This window comes from Vigna unguiculata, chromosome 11 (assembly GCF_004118075.2).
Source record: "Vigna unguiculata cultivar IT97K-499-35 chromosome 11, ASM411807v1, whole genome shotgun sequence".
In the NCBI taxonomy this organism is placed as follows: Eukaryota; Viridiplantae; Streptophyta; class Magnoliopsida; order Fabales; family Fabaceae; genus Vigna; species Vigna unguiculata.
Genome location: NC_040289.1, coordinates 23,691,772 through 23,713,331, shown reverse-complemented (window position 1 = coordinate 23,713,331; position 21,560 = coordinate 23,691,772). Strand labels below are relative to the sequence as shown.

General features: G+C 35.8%; 1 protein-coding gene across 4 annotated transcripts; it reads right to left on the bottom strand.

Annotated features, from left to right (window-relative positions):
- Positions 1 to 7,455: 7,455 nt before the first annotated feature.
- Positions 7,456 to 9,146, bottom strand: LOC114169024. 4 transcript variants are annotated; one of them, XM_028054033.1, is made up of 6 exons: positions 8,913 to 9,146; positions 8,582 to 8,832; positions 8,276 to 8,488; positions 8,095 to 8,187; positions 7,917 to 8,018; positions 7,456 to 7,833 (listed from the first exon to the last, which is right to left on the bottom strand). In XM_028054033.1, exons 1-6 carry the CDS (start codon positions 9,142 to 9,144, stop codon positions 7,672 to 7,674), a joined length of 1,053 nt encoding a protein of 350 aa, XP_027909834.1. In that variant the 5' UTR covers positions 9,145 to 9,146; the 3' UTR covers positions 7,456 to 7,671. The 4 variants fall into 4 exon arrangements, with proteins under 4 accessions (XP_027909834.1, XP_027909835.1, XP_027909837.1 ...); XM_028054034.1 differs by having other exon boundaries at positions 7,456 to 7,751; XM_028054036.1 differs by having other exon boundaries at positions 7,665 to 7,757.
- Positions 9,147 to 21,560: the final 12,414 nt, after the last annotated feature.

Here is a 21,560-nt window from a genome sequence, read left to right as displayed (position 1 = left end):
ACCATACTAATCCGAAAGATAGTTTGGGAAACCTGAGTAGGTAAAATAACTATTGATTTCACATGTTAGACATAAATATGGTTAGCAGACACTCTTAAGCATCAACATATTGGCCATTAATGAAAATGTAATAGTAAAAATTGCTAAACATAGAGCTTTTATTATTTTAGTTTAGGCGTATATGTGACGAAATCGAGACATGTTACAAACGATGTGAGTGTGAGAGACGAAAATAGGAATATATTGTTTGATGTTTTTACTTTGAATGAAATTGTGAAACCTAATCTCAATGAAGTTTTTATCTTATATTTTACATCTTAATTCTACATTTATGTTTCCTTTAAACCACAAATGTGTTGGTATTCTCACCCTTTATCAATAACAAATCAATTCATTTAAACCATGTTGGTCCTTGTGGGATACGATATCTAAACTTGTCTACTGTATTACTTGTATGATTTGTTACACTTGCTTACACATAACAAGTTTTTGGTACCATTGCCAAGGAATATAGTTGGTTTAGTTTAATTGTGTTTGTTTACTAATATAGGATTTTTTTTAATTTATTTCTAAAAAAATTTCTTTTTAATTATCCATTGTTAACGTGTTCCTTCTAGTTTTCTCTACTATGCTTGAGACGTAGGGTCCCAATTGATCAATTACTCTACAATCCGGAGATTGAAAGAACAACTCGAAGAAACAACAATATCAAGAGAAGACTATTCAAGGAAGCATAAGAAGTTTCCTCTACAACTGCAGAAAGTACAACAAATTTCTTTGATCACACACATATCCAACCATCATATCACGATGTAGAGGTGGATATGGCAGAACAAGTGAAAGACAACATACTTTGGGAGACTATACAACATTCACGCGCCCACTTAATTTTAACAACATTGTCAAGCAAACCATAGTTGCACAAAATATGGATATGAAGCATGCCCTTATACATTTGATGCAGAGTAATTAATTTCATGGGTTATCACATGAAAACCCATATAATCACTTGGCCATGTGATAACATTGTCGTGAAGCGATCAAATTAACACTACTTAACTATGAAAATTTTAGTATTGCCAAATTAGTAGTGAACAAACTATATGGGGTAGTAAAAAAATTGTGACTTCTTTTTGAGAAAATTGTGAAAGTATTAACTTTCTAGTGAAACTTTTAAACAATATGTCTCATAAGAAATCTAGTAAAAATATTTCCATGCTTTCAATAAAACATATTTGCATGGATTTTAGGATTTGATTCAGTAACTAGGACGGTCATAATTCTGGAAAAATAAAAGTTATGTGCAATTAGTGGATTGTTTCTACGATTTACTAATTGAGTTTATTTGAGAATTTTTGGAGTAAATCTTTTGTGAAAGAGTTTTGACCTTGTGAGTTTTGAGCTTTATTGTAAAGGATGAACTACCATGTGTCATTCCTATTTTTCTTGAGTGACTTGCTCATGTTTTGTTTATATTCAAACAGCTTGATTCTTTTTGTTTTGCATCTTAGGTGAATATGCATGATTTGATATGACTGAGGCATTTCTTATTCTTAACTACTTGGCCAAATAAGCCAACCTTGATATTGATCCATTGGTATTCCCTTTTAGCTTTAAACCTCTTTTTCTTGTTTTCATGCCCATTATAAATCCTTAAAAAGAAAAGACCATGTTTTTCCTTACCTTAGGAAGAAAGAAGTAGCTAGTGGATTATGTTAAAATTGGTTTAGAAATAAAGTGTGAAGGTGAGTATCTCACCCACAAAATGATAGAAATGGAAAAAGGAAAAATTATTGATGAAAGAGCATTGAAATGAAAAACTAATTGCTTTCTAAAAAGAAGAGTTACAAAGGATAAAAGAAAAAGAATTGTTTTTGAAATTATGCTCTGTTATTCTTTCTACGTTTATTTCAAAAACTCAAAAATCCTAAAATTTTCCAACATTTGCCTTGACCCTATTATAACCTGTGAAAAGTCCTTATGACCTTTGAATGCATATTTTCTAAAAGTTTGTGAATATTAGAGTCTTGTTAAGTATTATGAGTGTTTACTTGCATAAGTATTTTGAGTGAAAACACAAGCCAAAACACTTGAGCGAATTTTGGATAGAAAATGTACATTTTAAACTCAAGTGACACATCTTTCATATATGATTTTTATGTAAATTCAAAAGATTAACTCATATGTGAAAAAAATAGAACTTTTCAATTTGTACGCGTATGATAGCTTGATTTCTAGAAGATTGACTTGTTTTCAGTTATGTTCATTCCTTTGATCTAATAAAGATATGGAATAAAATACATCAGAACAAAGTTTTAAAATTGCTTAAGGATAAGTGTGGGAAAGAAGAATATGAAAAGTGGAATGGAAAGAAAGTGAGATGTGATGATAGCTGCCAAAACCAAAGAGTTGTTAATTGTCTTTCTTCTGTTCCCTTGGATCTCTTTATATAGACCTTGATTGGACTTGAACTTTATCTTTTCTGTTGCTATAATCTTTTATCTTTTGATATAATATCTTTCAAATAATTAACAAATTTTATCAATTTCTAAAAATATTTGGAAGATTTTCTATGTTGACAATTTGAGATATAGTAAAGATAATTAATGAAAAATCATTAATCAATTATTCAACAACTTAATTTCTTACCAATTTCAAATTTTGTCCCTCTTGTTTGACCATAGTTTGAATAATTTTGACCCATTGAGTATACAATTAGATGCTGCCATGTAGCAGATCTTTTTCTCTCCCAAAAATTAAGGTTAGGTTGTAGTCTGCTGAGGGTTTCTGTGTTTATGTTTGGTGCAGGTGATTGTGGTGGTTTCCATAGTGGCTTAAAGGTGCAAGTGTGATTCGATTTGGTTCTGCGAGGGTTTTGTATGTGTTTCCAATGGTTAATACGTGGAGATGATGGCGCTTCAAGTGTGGTGGTGGTATGATGCAGTTCACGTCTCTGTTGGGAGCATTTTGAGTGCGATTTCGATGCTATAGTGATGGTTGATGCACATTGTGTCTTCGTCGTAGTAGAACTCTGATGCAGGTTCATGAAGGTTGGTTTGATTTCCAATGGAGAACGACGTCGAATCTGCTGGTGCGCGAGGGCTTCAATGACTTCAATAGAGGCACTACTGTTGTGGTGAAGAAGATGACGCGATCTGCATTTGTCGCCAGCGTTGTTGCAGGTTCGTGGTGGAGATGGTGATTCCATGTTGGCTAGAGACATTTTCTATTTGATGTGGTTGCAGCGTTTCTGGGCAACGCGATGGTTTACTGTTGACTCAGACGTGAATGGTTTAGTGGTTGTCGACGAGGTTGTAGTGGTGCAAATCTGTAGGTGTAGGCAGCGTGAAGATGGAGGTTAGGGTTTCATGTGTGGGATGATGACATGACAATGTATAATTGGCCAATTTAGTGAATGGAAGATCATGACACGTGTGAAATTGTGGTTGGAAAAGTTTGAAAGTTGGGGATTGTCACCTGGCATGATCTGGTTAAGTTGATTTAGTGAGTGGTAGGAGGGCTGTAACTTAGTAGAAAATGGGGGTGCATAACAAGTTTTTGGGTGGTCCACTTGAAAAAGGAGTGTTTAAAATAAAAATTGGAGGTGCATTTAGCTTCTAAGTTATTTCTTTCCAAAATTTACTAATTTTGGACTTAACTTGTAACTCGAAACATTTCAAATCCACACTTTTAATGACCTAAATTAAAATTCAACTACATCACCAAACTTCAGAATATTCAATAATATTTTATGCAACTAAAATTACTTTTTATGCCATTTTTATCTCAAAAACTCAACAAGTCCAATAATCACAAATCTTGATTAAATCAATCCTTAAGCACAAAAATTCTATTAAATATTAAATGAGGGCAAAAATATAAACTCATCACCACGTTCTTGGAAATCTACAACACAATGAAAATCAACCAGGTACCTGACAATGTTATTCGCTTGAGTTTGTTTCCTTTTTCCTTAGCAGGGAATGCAAGGGTATGGCTACAATCTTTCCCTAAGAATAACCTGGACGAGTGGGATGATCTAGTACAAAAATTTCTTCAAATCTTCAAACAATTGGAAATCAAAATTCCTTTTTCTGAAGTAATACAACAAATGCCTGTGTATGCAAAATTCTTGAGGTTCAAAGAAATTGTAATGCTACCATTCAAAAGGCTCTCCCTCCAAAGTTTAAAGATCTTGGTAACTTTACTATTCCTTGCACAATTTGAAATTTAGCTATTGGAAAGACATTGATTGATTTGGGAGCTAACATTAATTTGATGTCATTATCTACGCTTGAGAAAAATTAAGGGTCTTGAAGTCAAATAAAAGAGGATGACTTTACAAATCGCGGAGGGTCTTGAAGTCAAATAAATGCCCCTATGGAGTCACGGAGGGTGTGCTGGTGAAGGTGCACAAGTTCACTTTTCTAGTGGATTTTGTTGTACTCGATAAGAAGGAAGATGTTAAGGTTCCTTTCATCCCTAGAAGACCATTTATGAAAACCACCAAAGTTATAATAGATGTTAATGGTGGCAAGCTCAAACTCAAAGACCAAGAGGAGGAAGTAAATTTCAGTATATTTGAAGGAATATACAACTTGGAAGCAAAGGATTTTAGTGCTGTTAGGAAGTCTTGTTTGTGACAAGTAAGTTGGGATAAGTTTCCAGGTTATTGAAAATTGTTCTAGTTGCTTTGCTCCACAACAACAAGAAAGAAAAAAGGATGTTAGAATTAATCACTATGCTTTGTTGGAAGGGAATGAATTCAGACTAGGCCAACCAATTACGTTAGGGAAATTTAAGTAGAAATTATTTTCCTCTAAAATGAAGAAAAATTAGTCGAGTCTATGGGTTATTAAAGATATCAAAGTTGATGGGAGAATAGAAATTGAAAATCCTTATTATGGAACAACAAAATTTGTGATCAGTAAAAAGCTACAACCATTCAGGTGTGAAGAGAAGAATCACACAAGAAAAACTGATCATGAACCTGTGCTTATCAAAGGTCGAGCTATCAGACATTAAACTAGCACTTACTAGGAGGCAACCCAACATTTAAATTTTGCATTTTTAGTTCATAAAAAATACAACAACAGACCTATTCGCTAGGCGAACACTTAGCCCCTGTTTTATCATTCGCCCAACGAAGAAGCTTGGCCTAGCGAATCAAGGACTTTCGCAAATCCATTCATTTAGCGAAGGATCTCGCCCAACAAACAATTGCTCTCTATATTTTTGCTTGTTCAGCAAATTCACTCGCTCAACGAGCAGACTAGATTTGGCCAACGAGGAATAAGTGGCAAATATTTTTGGAATTTGAAAGATTCGAGGCAGTTCGCCCATCGAGTCATCTATACTCGTCCAACAAAGAACATGGAGTTTTCTTGATTTGTATTGTTGCTTTTAGTCATTTTAATTATTGTCTTTTGTTCCTGCATTGTATTTCTGTTTGCTTGTGTATGTATTATCTTAAACTTCATCTTAAGCTAACAATGTTCTCCATTGAATATTTATAGGGAAGAGAAAATGTAGTAATGAGTGCTTTGTCTAAGATTGAACAAGTTAAGTGCAAGGCCTTGTATACACACCAAATGCAAGCAGAATTGTTAAATAGGATTTATCAATCCTGTGTTAGTGATGTGAATGTACAACAGGTGATTCAAGACGTCCAAACTAATCATACTTCCCACAAATTTTATCAATGGCACCAAAGGGAGTTCCGGAGACAAGAAAAATTAGTGGTGGGTCACAATTCCAACTTACGGAAAGAGATCCTTGAGTGGTTACATTCTTGAACTATGGGTGGTGATTCAGGCATAAATGCTACTATGCACAAGGTCAAGGTTGTGGTTTATTGGAAGGATATGACTAAGGATATTAAACAATTTGTCATGCACATGTGGTTGGACGATGGTGGTTGTGAATGGAGGCACAAATTAGAGGAGAAAAACAAAGGTGATGTTGTGGAAGACAAAGAACAGTGCATTCGCGTTTTTGAATCCTTAATTTCGGGATAACCGAAGCCTATAATGTGAGGCTAAATCCTAAAACTGCACTAGTGTGCAATGTCATGTGTGCCAACAAAGCAAATACAAAACTTCAACACCTCCTGGTCTTTTGCAACCTCTTCCATTTCGAAATCATACATGGCAACATGTTACCATGTATTTTATTGAAGGTTTACCTAACTCTTAGGGAAAAGAAGTTATTTTTGTGGTGATGGACAAATTAAGTAAGATTGCTCGTTTTATGGCCTTATGTCACCCTTATACTACTAAGGAGGTAGCATAATCCTTCATGAATCATGTGTTCAAATTGCACGGTTTCCCTAATTCTATTACTAGTGATCAAGACATAGTTTTTATCAACAACTTTTGGCAAGAATTTCTAGCCTATCAAGGGGTACAAGTCCATCTTTCCTCAAGTTACCACCTATAGACCGATGGTCAATTAGAGGTTGTTAACAAGTTCTTAGGGACTTATTTGAGGCGCACTACAAAAGAAAAACTAAATTGCGGAGGCTTTAATTTTGTTTATCGGGGGTTTTTACCCTCCACAAAATAATTTGCAGGAGTTTTTCAAACCTCCACAGTTAGGTTCCCCACAAGTTATTTGTGGAGGTTTTCTATAACCCGTGGTACCAAGTTTATTTTGTGAAAGTTTTTTAATGGAGGGTTATAACCTCTCCTATTCATGACTATTATTTTGTGGAGGTTTAAAACCTCCTTTATTTCCATAAACCTATTTGATTCCAAAATTCCTATTTTTCATTTTTTTGTGGGGGTTAATACCCTCCTCAATTTGAGGATTATATTGTAAAAGTTTTAACCTGTTTCGTTTGTATTATTTAATTTGTGGATTTATTACTATATTTTTCTTGCATTATTCAAATCTCATAAAAAAACAATATTTTGTTTGTAATTGGAATTTCCTACTATACTTGACAATGTATGTCATCATTTGAGGTACTTATATTTTTACATCAACAATATTTTTTGTAAACTTCAATCAAATACTTCAACCAAAGTACTCAAATATATATCATTAAAACTTTTGATTCTCAAAATCAACATATTAACATGAAAGCAATTTAAATTGAAACAATTACAACTTAATCCAAACTTACTCAAAGTTCATAATACACTAAAATAGTTTCATCCTAAAAAACATCATCAACACCTTAAATGTTGCTACCACTAGATGATCCTCTTGTACCCATAGAAGACTCAGGCTCATTTGCATCACCGGTTATCTGAAATTATAAAAGATAAATATTAGCTGCAAGAAGGACATCAACCTCAAATCATGAAATTAACATGCATATACTAAAATAGTTTATTACTAGATCATTGACCTGCACAAAAATCATGATTATTTGGTATCGATGATTAACTCACACCGATACAGTATAATTCTTGTATCAAAAATCACATCACAAATAAGTACCAAGATAATTAGTTTCAAAGGCTGGACATAACTTACTTGTGGTTGAGGATCAAAGAAGGCAGTTAATTCATCAGGGATCTTTCCTTCCTTCATTATCATGTAGGCTTTTAGTGCACCCAAGGTGGTTTGAATTTGGGATTCTAAATTAGTGTACTTTTGTTGCCACTGATCAGAAGATGTTGATGATGTGGCAACACTAGATGAAGCAATGCTTAAATCCGAAAGTCAAAATCTTGTATTTCTAAATGAGTTAGTAGGAGCTGCTCCTAAACCCATGCATCGCACCCTCCCAGAATGCTCTGGGCCTAACACTCTACCAACAACATCATTAGGAGAAACCTCTAATTCATCATTAGTGCTTTGAGTCAAACCCACTTCAATTTGTTCCTATAGGCATACAACAATATGTAGTGAAAATGCTAAACATTGAAAGGAAATGCATGAAAATATCATATTATGGTACAACTAACCGATATAGCCTTTGCCGCATCATTTACAAATGATCCATCCTTTCTTTTATGAGTATCAATGTATAACTTTCCCCGACTAGGCAACTGTCCAGTTTCCAAAAACTAAATAAAAAGAGAAGTTAAGTTAAATAGTGAAAATTAAAAAATAGTAAAGTGTCATGTTAATTAATATCATTACCATCTCATGTCTTCTTCTTGACATAGGTTTAGAACCATCGGTATGAGGAATTACTTGCTTTTTGCGATTTTCTCTATTTTTTTTACAAATCTCCTATGAACAAAAAAATTGTAGGTTCACACAACAATACAAAAATATCTACACAAACAATTCACAACATTCAAAATAATGTAACTTGTACCCATGTTTCCGGTTTTAGACGATAAGTAACAAAATGAGCCCATTGAGTTCTGTCTATACCATTTGGCACATTACTTATGATTTCATTTTTGCTTTTCGTTGGATCATAAAACTCATTCCATAAATTCTGCCTATGTGCAGCCCACTTCCTACTAAAAGTTAGTTTGCAATACCGTTGTGCACTAGCTTCACCAGTCTTAAAACAAAATCGAGGCTTTTGAAAAAAGAAGACATAGTTAGTGTGTAAACATTTGAGTAAATGTAACATTTACAAAAGATATAAGGTCAAACATGCATAAAGATGTACCTGTAATATTTCCTTAAAGCATTCCAAGAAGTAAGTGTCAGGCATGCCTGTTTTCCCAGACCATCTTTCAAAATTAATTGGAAACAAATTAGAATCAATTGCCAATGTACCACAATATCCTGCAAGCACGCCTTGTCCTTCACCAATTGCCATGCCTAACTCATCAAAGTCCACAATGATGCGTTCCCCACGAGGTAAGTTATTTACTTCTCTGACCTTCACCTTAATTTTCTTGATAACTCCTTCTAAGTCTTTAACCATAAAACAACTTACTTAACCATAAGTAAAATTTTAAAAATTATGGTCATGTAAAAATAAATATGACATATACCTATTGCATGAACAGTCCAATATGATGAAGATTCACGTTGAACATATTTTGTAGATGTTTTGGGTTGTTGTGAGTTCTCAGTGGGCAATGAGGAATCTATTGGTGGTGTAATGCTCATTGAAGTGTGTGATGACGTTTCATTTGTTGGTACGGGATTTGTTGATGGTAAAGAATTAGCTGGAGGTTGAAGTAATGATTTATGTGGATTTTGGAAACGTTTCACCTTTGGCATGGCTACATATATTTATGAGAAACCAAAAGTGAATCACAATAGTGAAAACTAGATATAAAGAATGCATGGGGAGAACTGTACCAATTCCTTAAAGAATCATGGTTTATTGAAACTTAATTACCTTCAATTTTAGATTAATGAGAACTCACTAACATGTGATTCCTGTTTATGAAAATCCATACTGCACCAAATAAAAAGTAACATGAGTTGTGAATGAAGTAAATGATTATACACTATATATCAGAATTTAATTTGGCTGATTGTGTTAAAAAAATATGATTAATGATTGGAGTGAAATCAGGATCAATCAAACCCATGCAACAGCTTACCGTAAAAGACTGAAATCACGAGTTTAACTGTTGAGCTCACTAGGATCATGCAGTCCAAGAGCTGAATTGAAGTTCGGGTAGACCTTCCAGAATGTTCTTGAGCTTACTGATGTCCTTCTGCATGAAATCCCATCCTTGCTTTAGTTCCGCTCCCTCATTGAAATGATGTTAAACAAAACCACTAGAATCTGCAATCCAAAATTGAATAGTCGCACACCATAATTCAAATTGATAGGTATCCAGGAGGAGGAGCAAAATAGGCATCCAGAAAGGAGCAATTATTATTGAGAGTGAAACGAATTTGAAATGTGAAGAGAGAGAGAGAAGAAGAGTAGGGAATATGCAGGCATACTATGTCTAATCTTAGTGGTAAAGAGGGAAAGAGATTCGATGCTTAAACAATAATAAGTTGTTTTTAATTTCCTGCGATTTTTTTACTATTTAATTGATTTTAAAAATTAAATTCTATATTAAATCAATTCTAATTAATTTTACGTAAATTTAATATATAATTAAACACGCATTTTATTAAATGTCATGTTTACTCAAAGTTTTCACTAACTGCATTGTTTGTGGGGTCGTGTCTCTTTTGTAATGATCGATTCCAATGAGCATGGTGCATGGTGATGATGCTAGCTAGTATATTGAGTGCAATGGAATGAGTTTCTTTTGGAAGTAATGTACCTAGGTATTTAATATGGTATAAATTATTAGTCCCATTTTGCCTTTTGAAAGCTTTTATCAATCTCATGTATTTGGAAATACTTTAAATAGTAAAAGGACTCCAATTACACTCTATTATCATGCTTGTGTATATTTCTTCACTCCATAGAACCAGGTTTACTTAATACTTTAATTGTAAGAATCAAAGAGAGTACAAATATTCTATTTTCTTAGGTTGTTACAATATGATTATCTGCAAATTTATATTTAATAAATAATTCTCAATTTTTAATACTTTTCCTGCAAAGTTTTATTAGAAAAAGAAGTTATATAATAGACATATACATAAGTTAATTTGTAGGTAATTATAACATCTCTGTTTGCAAATAATTTTAAATAAGAAAATCTATATTTGATGCAGAAAAGTTTTTACTACAATTTTTAAATTTTTTGCTAAATACTTTTTTTTTTATAAAAAACCAAATGAATTTCATGCCAAAAACATTTAAAAGAAGAATATGCATGAGTTTCTTTCTTAAATATTTTCATACAAATATATGTCTGTAATCAGGATTTTTCCAATAGTGTTGCTTCCTCATTCTTAGGGATAGAGACAATCTTCCATTCCTATTGCTTATCTTTATCCCCATTTTTGTAATTGAATCAATATACTATAGACTCATAACCACATTAAAAATTGTGTTATTTGAATGACAAGTTGTTGGTCAGAAGTAATATGTCAAACCAGATCAGGCTTTAAATGACAATTGTTATTTTGGTTGACTAAAATTAAGATCTGAATTGAACAGTTCAATTCATGGACTTTAATAAAAGACATATTAAATAATAGTAATGCAGAAGGATGCAAGTTTAAGAGTAGTCATTGAACTACATCTTATTGTTTGTATTCGTTAACAATGATTATTTAGACAAATGAATTTCATACACTATCTTACTTTTATTTACAAAGCATTACAAATGGTTCTAGATACAAAGCACGGGAGATTAGTGTAATTTTCTATCAGGAACCCATAACTGAAATTTATGCTACTACCAGCTAACATAAAAGATTACCACCAACCAGCTAGTAAAACATCAAATGTCCAAACTTTTCATCTAACCAAACCAATCCAAATCAACATAACTTTCCCAGGAATTAGCAATATTTGAAACTATTTGCAGAAGTAACTGAAAGGCCAATGCCCAATGCATAATGACAAAGAACTGAATACAAATTATAGAATATGCTCTAAAGGGAAATTTAGGTTTGTTATCATTGTTATAATAGTGTTTTGTAAGTTTTAGTATTACGATATACTTTAGATCAGTTTTTAAATTTTCTGCAGAATAAAGACATAGATGGTAGTTGTTCTATGTAGGCCACACAAATAATGCTAGTTTTAATAATATAAGCCACATAAACGTGACAAATGACAAATGAATAAAGAGATAGAGAATAAAACCAGGATGCTAGTTGAGATTAGGTGATGAGTCCATTGACAACTGCAAGTAAAAACAAAAGTGAAGAAACACATTAATTGACCATAAGTGATACTCTCAGAAACACATTGTGAGCATTCTGGAGCACCAATGAAACAAGTTTTGTTGATGAATTTTTTGGGATTTAATTCACCAAAAATCAGTGAAAAACACATAACTGAAATAGTTTAATGAATTCCTGTATGAAAAACACACAACATGGTTTTTTTTGTACACGCAGAGGAATTAAAAGGGGAAGAAAAAGAGAAGAAGATGAAACCTATGATTCTGCTTACATTTTATACCAATTCAAGTAAACTTTCACAAGAGTCTCAAATTAATTAACAATTACTTTTTCCACCACTAGACACTTATTACAACAGATAACACTAGAAATTAAATAACCCATTAAAATATCATAGTCATTATTACTTTGAAACAGTATTATGGATAACCAAGTTGATCATGAGTGGACTAGATTAATCTTACTGATAGAGATAGAATTTGGATTAGTTCACCAATTCTTATTAAAAAACACCAAAACCAACTAGAAAAATTACCAGAGTTTTGTTCTGTGTGTGTATAATATATAAAGAAAAGTCCTAAAAATCAAGCAATATTTGGACTATGAGCACCAATTCGTCGACTAATGAGAAAGCCATTTCTAATCGGCTCCCACTGGATTAGACAAAATCAAGAAAAGAGGGTCCAAATCAAACCATTACCAAGTGACAATAATGCCTATTGTGAAAAATGATGATTGGTGTGATTGTATTATTGATGATTACATACCCAATATAATTGCTTGAGCATCTTTTTTTTTCTATCTACAGAAACATGTACATAGAGTACAAAGTAAAAATACAAATACGAGAGAAATGGGGGAGAAGAAGAAAAACACCTTCAAATGGGGGGAGACGGAGCTGGTGCGACGAAGACCGCGGGACAGAGCTGGCGCGACAAAGATCACTGCAACGGAGGCTACGGCATGGCTTAATCGCGGAGCGGAATCGATTGGCACTCTGAACTTAGGTTTTTCGACGGAGCTGGTGCGACGAAGACCGCGGGACGGAGTTGGCGCGACAGAGCTGACACGACGTAGACGGCGCGGCGGAGCTGGCTCGATGAAGATCGCTGTTCTTCACATTTGTTTCTTTCACATTCACTGTTCTTCTCTCAACCTTAACGCTTGACGAGAGAAACTTTTTTGGATGACCACGACATGGAGATTTCCAGGTTTCTTCTTCTAGGAGACACACGAACTACACGAACGGAGGGATCACTCACATTTTCTCTATCTTTGCTTTGGTCTTTTTGTTCTCTTTACTATGCGCGAAGCAGAGGTGAGATTCCTTCTCTTGCTCGACCAACGTCCACTGCTGAATCTCGTAGGGATGGACCTCCATTTTTGCCACCGCAATCACCTTTGTTCTGGCTTGCTATTTGTTCTTGGGGTTCACATTCCCTTGTTGCGGCATCAACGAGGTTTGTTTCCTTGCCTTCACAGTATCAGCGCCAACGACAGGTTCATATTCCCCTTCTTTATTTCTCCTTCCCTCTTTTGATTACTCTACAATTTCATTTTGCTGATTGGATATTGATTGGAGATTATTTGGCTCTGATGTTGAGTAATCACAGAGTTTTGAGTACTTAATTTGGTTTTATTGGGGTTTAGGGATTTGTGTATTTGAGTGATTATATGTAGACATATATGAATATTCTCCCTCTTTTCTTGGCCATTGATGTGTTGTTGAAACCAAACATAATTGATGAAAATTGTTTAGGGTAATTGGATTTAAGTTATGGAAGGCCACGGATAATATACTTGTTGTAATTGAGGATTTTATTTGTTCACTTTGAAGTATAATGGTTCCGTGAATGTAACATTTGGTGTCCTCATTGTTTCTTTTGGTTTTGATTAATATCATGTTTGGGTTTCATGGAATGCTCAGTATTGTGTATAGTATTGATGCTTGGTTGGACAAAGGAGGTTTCTCATTTTGAGGTGGTGGGGCCTAACATTGTTCACGTTACACCCCTGCATATGTCTAGTTCCACTCATCCTTGCATATGCCTAGTTCCATTCATTTGATAAGTTGGAAGGAGATACATGGGTTTTTAATATACGGCTACATGCATGATAATGGTCATTGTCGCAACCGAGATAGCGACGGGATGATGAACCAAAAATTAAATTTGAAAAAAAAAACAGAGTTTGGAGTCACCACCATAGTTTATTTTGAAAAACTACAGAAAAACCAAAACAAATAAGACAAGGTCTACAGAAAACAAGATTTTTGGTCTGGGACTCGGTTACGCGTGGGGAAGGTTTTAGCACCCCACAACATCCGTCTGATGACGGTACCTTTAATTAAACGTGCAAAAAGGATATGGTTTTTCATAATATTTATTTTCCCCCAAAAATAATAATAAAAGAATATACAAAAGAAACAAAAATATTTTTTTTAGCTTTTTGGGTCCGACAAGGATTAATCCTCGCTCCTATATATCATCATTCACAATAGAGAATCAGAGTTACATAGTTTTTTATGAAAAACTATATGGAAAAATATTTCAAAAATGATTTAATTTTTTTTTAATTTTGAAAACATTTCTTATTTAAGTTTTAGTATTATTTTAAAATTGGTGTTAAACAAACACTAAAAACACGAGAAAAACTATTTTTTGTTACGATTTTTAAAATAAGATAAAAAGGAAGAAGCCCAAAAGTAGGTGAAAAAATAACGTATAATATTAAAACAAAATACAGTGAAAATTTGGGAATAAATAAATGGAAAAAAAATTTGGCAGTGACATACCTATTAAACTTTCCAGTTCCTCCTCTTCTTTAGCAATCTCCTTATTTTGTTAACTATCTTCTTATTCTTCCTAACTCCTCCAATATGTTTTTTTTTTTTTGAAAGAGAGATTAAAAATGGGGTTTGTATAAGAGTGGTGATGGGAAAGAATTAGAGAAGTGTAGAGAATTTTTTTTTTTTGGTGTCTTGTATTAGAGAAATTTTGTGCTTATATAGGCACTTTAGGGTACCCCTGAAATCCTAGTCTATAATAATAATAAAATATATGAGAAAGGAATTGGTCTTGATGAAGCATATTATTAAATCGTTGCATAATATCCATGGTATTTATTATAATTATTAACGAAATATTGTCTGTAATTACTAGAATCATATTTTCCGTCACATAAAGATCGTGATCAAATCATAACATATTATTCATATAATTGATTCTAATTATTACCAGGAATATTTTCTTCTAACTGTTAAAATGGTACCATTCTCTACAAGCATTATTATCCGGAATATTTGTTTCTAATTAAAATAATACCTTCTCATACTGACTACGCAAAGAGACATACCACATAAGTGTAAAAACAAGATATTTATTCAAATTATTATAAAAAAAATATTGCTCCTAATATTATACCATTCTCTCTCTAAAAATAGAAACTATGAAACGTTCTTTTCTGACATATCATGTGAAGAGTGTAAATAGCAAACAGTGGGAACAAAAATATTTACAAAACATTTGGGCTCATGAAAAGCGTGTGATAATTAAAAATAAATTAGATTCTCCATTCTCTTGGTTTTTTTTTCCTGTTTTCTCATGGTAGAATTAAAGTTAAAAAAACTACCATCAATCAAAATATATTTTTTATTTTATTTTATTATTTATTATTATTATTATTTTATATATTATTTTTATTATTATTATTTAAAAAAAACAAATGCATTTACTTGGACGAAATTGAGTGTTGACAACTGTCCCTCTTTACTTAGATTTGACTAGATAATATGAAAGTGAAAAACACTAATTTCGTTCGGGATTCAAAAATGAGAAAAAGAGAACTCGGTCATTGCCTCGCATAGTGCCGATATGCCAAAAGAAAACTTGAACTCAACCATTGCCTCGTAGAGGGCCAATATATCAAAAGAACACTTGAACGCGACCAGTGCCTCGTAGAGAGCCGATATAATAAAAGAAAACCCCCACTTGACCATTGCCTCGCAAAGGGCCGATATAACAAAAGAAAACATGCACTCAACCATTGCCTCGTAGAGGGTTGATATAACAAAAGAGAACCTACACTTGATCATTACCTCGCAAAGGGCCGATATACCAAAAGAAAACCTGGGTTCGACCATTGCCTCGTAGGGGGCCAATATACCAAAAGAAAACCTGAACTCGACCAATGCCTCGCAGAAGGCCGATATAACAAAATAAAACCGGCCTCAACCACTACCTCGAAGAGGGCCGAGATACCAAAAGAAAACCTGAACTCGACCATTGCCTCGTAGAGGGCCGATATAACAAAAGAAAACCTGACTTCGACCATTGCCTCCTAAAGGGCTGATATGCCAAAAGAAAACCTGGGTTCGACCATTGCCTTGTAGAGGGCCGAGATACTAAAAGAAAACCTAGGCTCGACCATTGCCTCGCAGAGGGTCGAGATAACAAAAGAAAACCTACACTCGATTGTTGCCTCGTAGAGGGCCGATATGCCAAAAGAAAACCTGGGTTCGACCATTGCCTCGCAGAGGACCGATATACCAAAAGAAAACTCATGCTCGACCATTGCCTCGTAGAAGGCCGATATACCATAAGAAAACCTGGGCTCGATCATTGCCTCGTAGACGACAAAGATACCCAAAGTAAACCTAGGCTCGACCATTGCCTCGCTGAGGGCCGAGATACTAAAAGAAAACTTGAACTAGACCATTTCCTCGCAGAGGACCGATATAACAAAAGAAAACCTGGGCTCAACCATTGCCTCACAGAAGGTCGAGATACCAAAAGAAAACCCAGGCTCGACCATTGCCTCGTAGAGGGCCGAGATACCAAAAAAAAAACCTGAACTCGACCATTTCCTCGTAGAGGGTCGAGATACAAAAAAAAAAAAACTGAACTCGACCATTGTCTCGAAGAGGGCCGATATAACAAAAGAAAACCTGGGTTGACCATTGCCTCGCAGAAAGCCTAGATACCAAAAGAAAAGCAAAACTCGAGCATTGCCTCACAGAGGGCCGACATAACAAAAGACAACTTGGGCTCGACTATTGCCTCGCAGAGGGCCGAGATACCAAAAGAAAACTTGGGCTCGACCATTGCCTCACAGAGGGCCGAGATACCAAAAGAAAATCTAAACTTGATCATTGGCACACAGATGGTCGATGTCACAAAAGAAAACCTAGGCTCGACCATTGCCTCACAGAAGGCCGATATACCAAAAGAAAACCTAGACTCGACCATTGGCTCGCAAAGGGCCGATATACCAAAAGAAAACCTGGGCTTGACCATTGTCTCATAGAAGGCCGAGATACCAAAAGAAAACCTGGGCTCGACCATTCCCTCGCAAAGGGCCGATATACCAAAAGAAAACCTGAACTCGATCATTGCATCGTAGAAGGCAGATATAACAAAAGAAAATCGGGGCTCAACCATTGCCTCGTAAAGGGTCGAGATACTAAAAGAAAAACTGAGCTTGACCATTGCCTCGTAGAGGTCCGAGATACCAAAAGAGAACCTGAACTCGATCATTGCCTCGTAGAGGGCCGATATGCCAAAAGAAAACCTAGGTTCGACCATTTCATCGCATAGGGCCGATATACCAAAAAAAAACCTAGACTCGACCATTGCTTCGTAGGGGGTCGATATACCAAAAAAAAGCTAGGCTCGACCATTGCCTGGTAGAGGGCCGAGATACCAAAAGAAAATTCAGGCTCGACCATTGCCTCGTAGAGGGCTGAGATACCAAAAGAAAACTTGAACTCGACCATTTACTCGTAGAGGACCAATATAACAAAAGAAAACCTGGGCTCGACCAGTGCCTCGTAGAGGTCCGAGATACCAAAAGAAAACCTGGGCTCGACCATTGCCTCGCGGAGGGCTAAGATACCAAAAAAAATCTGAACTTGATCATTGCCTCGCAGAGGGCTGATATAACAAAAGAAAACCTTGGCTAGACCATTGCCTTGCAGAAGGCCGAGATACCAAATGAAAACCTAAACTCGAGCATTGCCTCGCAGAGGGCCGATATAACAAAGGAAAACCTGGGCTCGACCATTGCCTCGTAGAGGGTCAGGATACAAAAAGAAAACCTGGGCTCGACCATTGCCTCATAGAGGGCCGAGATACGAAAAGAAAACCTGAACTCGACCATTGCCACGCAGAGGGCCGATGTAACAAAATAAAACCTGGGCTCGACCATTGCCTCCCAAAGGGCCGATATACCAAAAGAAAACTTGAGCTCGACCATTGCCTCGTAGAGGGCCGATATGCCAAAAGAAAACCTAAACTCGACCATTGCCTCGCAGATGGCCGATATTTAAATGGATGTTTGTAACCATTTTGTGAAGAGGGTTCTAATATGAAATCAACATGTGAAAGTTGAATTGAATTTTGTGAGAAACAAAACGCATGAATGAAAGAGACTCATTTTTTTCGTGATAGATTATGTGAACACTGTATGCTAAAACTCTAGATGGGAAAAAAAATGAAACCCAAAAAGTTTCCCTAAGTTAGAAACATGAAGAACAAGATATGACTCAGATGGATTTGTGTGGGAACCATGATTAACACATCAACAAAGTGAAAAAAATTACCAATACAGAAACAAGACCTGGAACCCTTGACAAGGTGTAGAAACTTTGCTAACACAAAAACAAGGTGTGGAAACCTTGGCAACATAAAAAGGCGTAGAAACCTTGACTAATGCCAAAAATAAGATAATGATGGGCTTGAGGGCTAGAAAAATTTAGGCTTGAGAGTTATACAAAACTAAGCTTGGTGGCTAGATAAACTAGGCTAGGGCCAGACAAAACTAGGCTTGTGGGCTAGACAAAGGTAGGCTTGGGGTGGCCAGATGAAACTGGATTAAAGGGGCCAGTGCAAAACTGGACTTAGGCCAGACTAAACTGGGCTTGAGGGGGTTCAGTGCGACATTGTGTTTGGGGGATAGACAAAGCTAGGCTTGAGGGCTAGACAAAGCTAGGCTTGGGGTGGCCAGATAAAACTGGACTTGTAACATCCCTAGGGAATATTACTTAAATAAATAAATAAAAAAAATGAAATGGAATTTAATAGATGAAATATTATTATTCCCAAATGCAGGAAAAATTTAAAATATTTATACACGCGCCAAAATTTATAAAATAGTAGTATTAAAAGCATTACAATTTCCAAAATCCTTAATCATAAAAGAAAACATGATAAAAATCTCTAGCTCTAATCCCAGCTAGCACTCACTCCGTCGCCTGAGCATCCTTAATATCACTTGTATCATCATCTGCTCCCGTGCAACGAATCACACGATCATCGCCATACACAAACAGAAAGGGTGAGCTGATAAAAATAGAAATAACATATATAATCACAGAATATGATAAGACATTCATCTTATTTAACCTAATTAGTTCTTGGCCAAGACCTTAAATCCCAAGGCTTTTCAACCTTTAATCACACACAGATAGTTAGCCTTGGACTCAGGAATATGATGCTCCCACGAACCTGCCCGCTCGTGGTCCTACCTCTACGAACCTCCCCACTCGTAGTCCTGCTCTACGAACCTCCCTACTCGTAGTTCTGCTCTACGAACCTACCCGCCCGTAGTCCAACACATGTGATCCACCAGCCACGTACCTCCTCGCACATAACATCTCTCAAGTGTGAGCACGGACATACAAACTTACCTCGCTCGTATCCCCACACGAGAGTAACTGGATATGAACCTCCCCGCTCATATCATCACATGTTCACCACCATCCATGAACCTACCCGCTCATGGCACAACATCCTCTGATCCAAGTATAGCATTATCGCTTAAAAGCAACACACATAAGTCATAATCTATAGCACTATCGCCTGACGCAGCCACAAGCACTGCCAGGCGAAACCAGTGCAGACCGCATGGTGGTTCAAGCCATGCCACCAGGCGCCAGGTCTATGAACAAAACACCTACTTCTCCGCTACTGCCTGGTAGATCCTACCTTACCGCCAGGCGCCAACCGTTGTAGACCCCTTCCTGGAGTTCCTATCGCTTGGCGCGCATGCTCCAGCCGCCAGACGTTGTATGAGCAGCGTACCAATTGCTGTTTTCGCACCTCAAATAGATTATCTCACACTCTCTTAACTCCTCCAAGGTAACAAGGCACTCTTATTCATCAAAGTCTCATTCTTGATTCCCTAACACCCCACAAGCAATCCCATTACCTATAATTCCCATTCCCAATCTCATAACAAGACCTAGGATTTACCAATTTCTTCCATCATTATCCAATGACTCAACCTAACCCCAAATGAGACCACAAAGTACAGTTCCTTATAGCACATTACCTACCTTAATCGCATTACAACAGTAATACACCTTGTACTCATTTACTTTCCAATCCATATTACATACTTCATAGCTAATACCTTAACTCACTAACACACACTATCTCATGTCCCTATTGTACACCCCCAAGCAAACCTATACTTCCCAAACTTGAAACTTTGAATTAGAATCATCATTCTCTCTTTCTTTAATTAACTTTCCTACAATTACACAATGATATACTCATACTTCCAAACCTCTTCCAATTCACATAATTCAGTACTATAATTATATTGTTCCTTACAATTTCAGCAATAAATTTCGAGTACCACTCACTCGCCTAGGTTCTTCTCTTCATTTTCCCCTGCTCAAACTCGCAACCCAATGACTGCACCTCGCCATCGCTTGGCGGCAAGCATAGTGCCGTCAGGCGGTACACCAATATTCAGCCTAAACCTAGGCTTCTCCATCCCTGCCAGTGATTTCAGCCTCCTTCAATATACAGCCCTATTGTCAATCAAACCAAACTATAACAATTTACCTAAAATAGGATGGACTTCTCCTCTCAATGAGATTCTTAAATTTTACTCAACCCTTGCTCTTTGGAATCCACCCCAATTCATTCCCTTCTCACATTAGAGCATATGACCACAGATTCTCCTACATGAGTATGTCCCAAAACTGTACCATACCCACAATTCTAATTAATTTCCTATTAACAATACCCCCAATAGGGTCTACACACATTAATTACAGAAACCACCTTGATTTCCGTTCAAACAACATCAAAAATATCCATCCTTGCCAAGTGGTTCATGCCAACAGAAATAAAAACAATGCACATATAAATGAGCCGCTTGGCGGCTCGAGCTTTACTACTAGGCAGTTTCTGGACAGAAACCCAGAATCACGAAAACAGCACAGCGAGGAAATGGGTTCATGCAATAGGGTTCGTTTAATGAAACAATACATCATAAAGGATTTAAAACATGTAAAAGTAGCTCCCTTTACCTGGATTCCTTGCTCCAAATTCGAATTCTTGATGTGTCTCTAAAGCAAAAGCTCTATTAGCCTTCTCTTGCACTCCAACAATATTTTCCACTCTCAATTCTCTCAGCACTCACCACGAAACACTTCTGGAAAACCACTGCTTGAATTTCACGCACAATGCGGCACCCCTTCCCTTCCAATTATCTTCTCTCTCACAATTACCACCCTAATTAAATGAGATTAACACTAAAAACGAAAATACCATTAAGTTTTTGGTTTAATGGTTAATCAAATATCATTATGGTTTTGTCTCTAGCCTCTCAAGCTATCTCCCTTGGTAGCTAGGGTTTTCTATCCTTTTGTCTCCATGCAAAAAATAAAATTAGGCAAAAATAAAGTTTAGTTCTTGTTCTTAGCAAGGTTTGAACTTACAACCCATCAATTACTAAGTCAAATGCACAAGCAATTCAACCAATTCATATTTGTGATGATTCCTATAATTTTAGGATTACATTATCACGTCTCACATTCAAATATATCTATAAAATAATGCACAGATTATAATAACACACAATTGGCATACATAGGACTTGAACCCAAGTCCTCTCACACAACCAAAGTA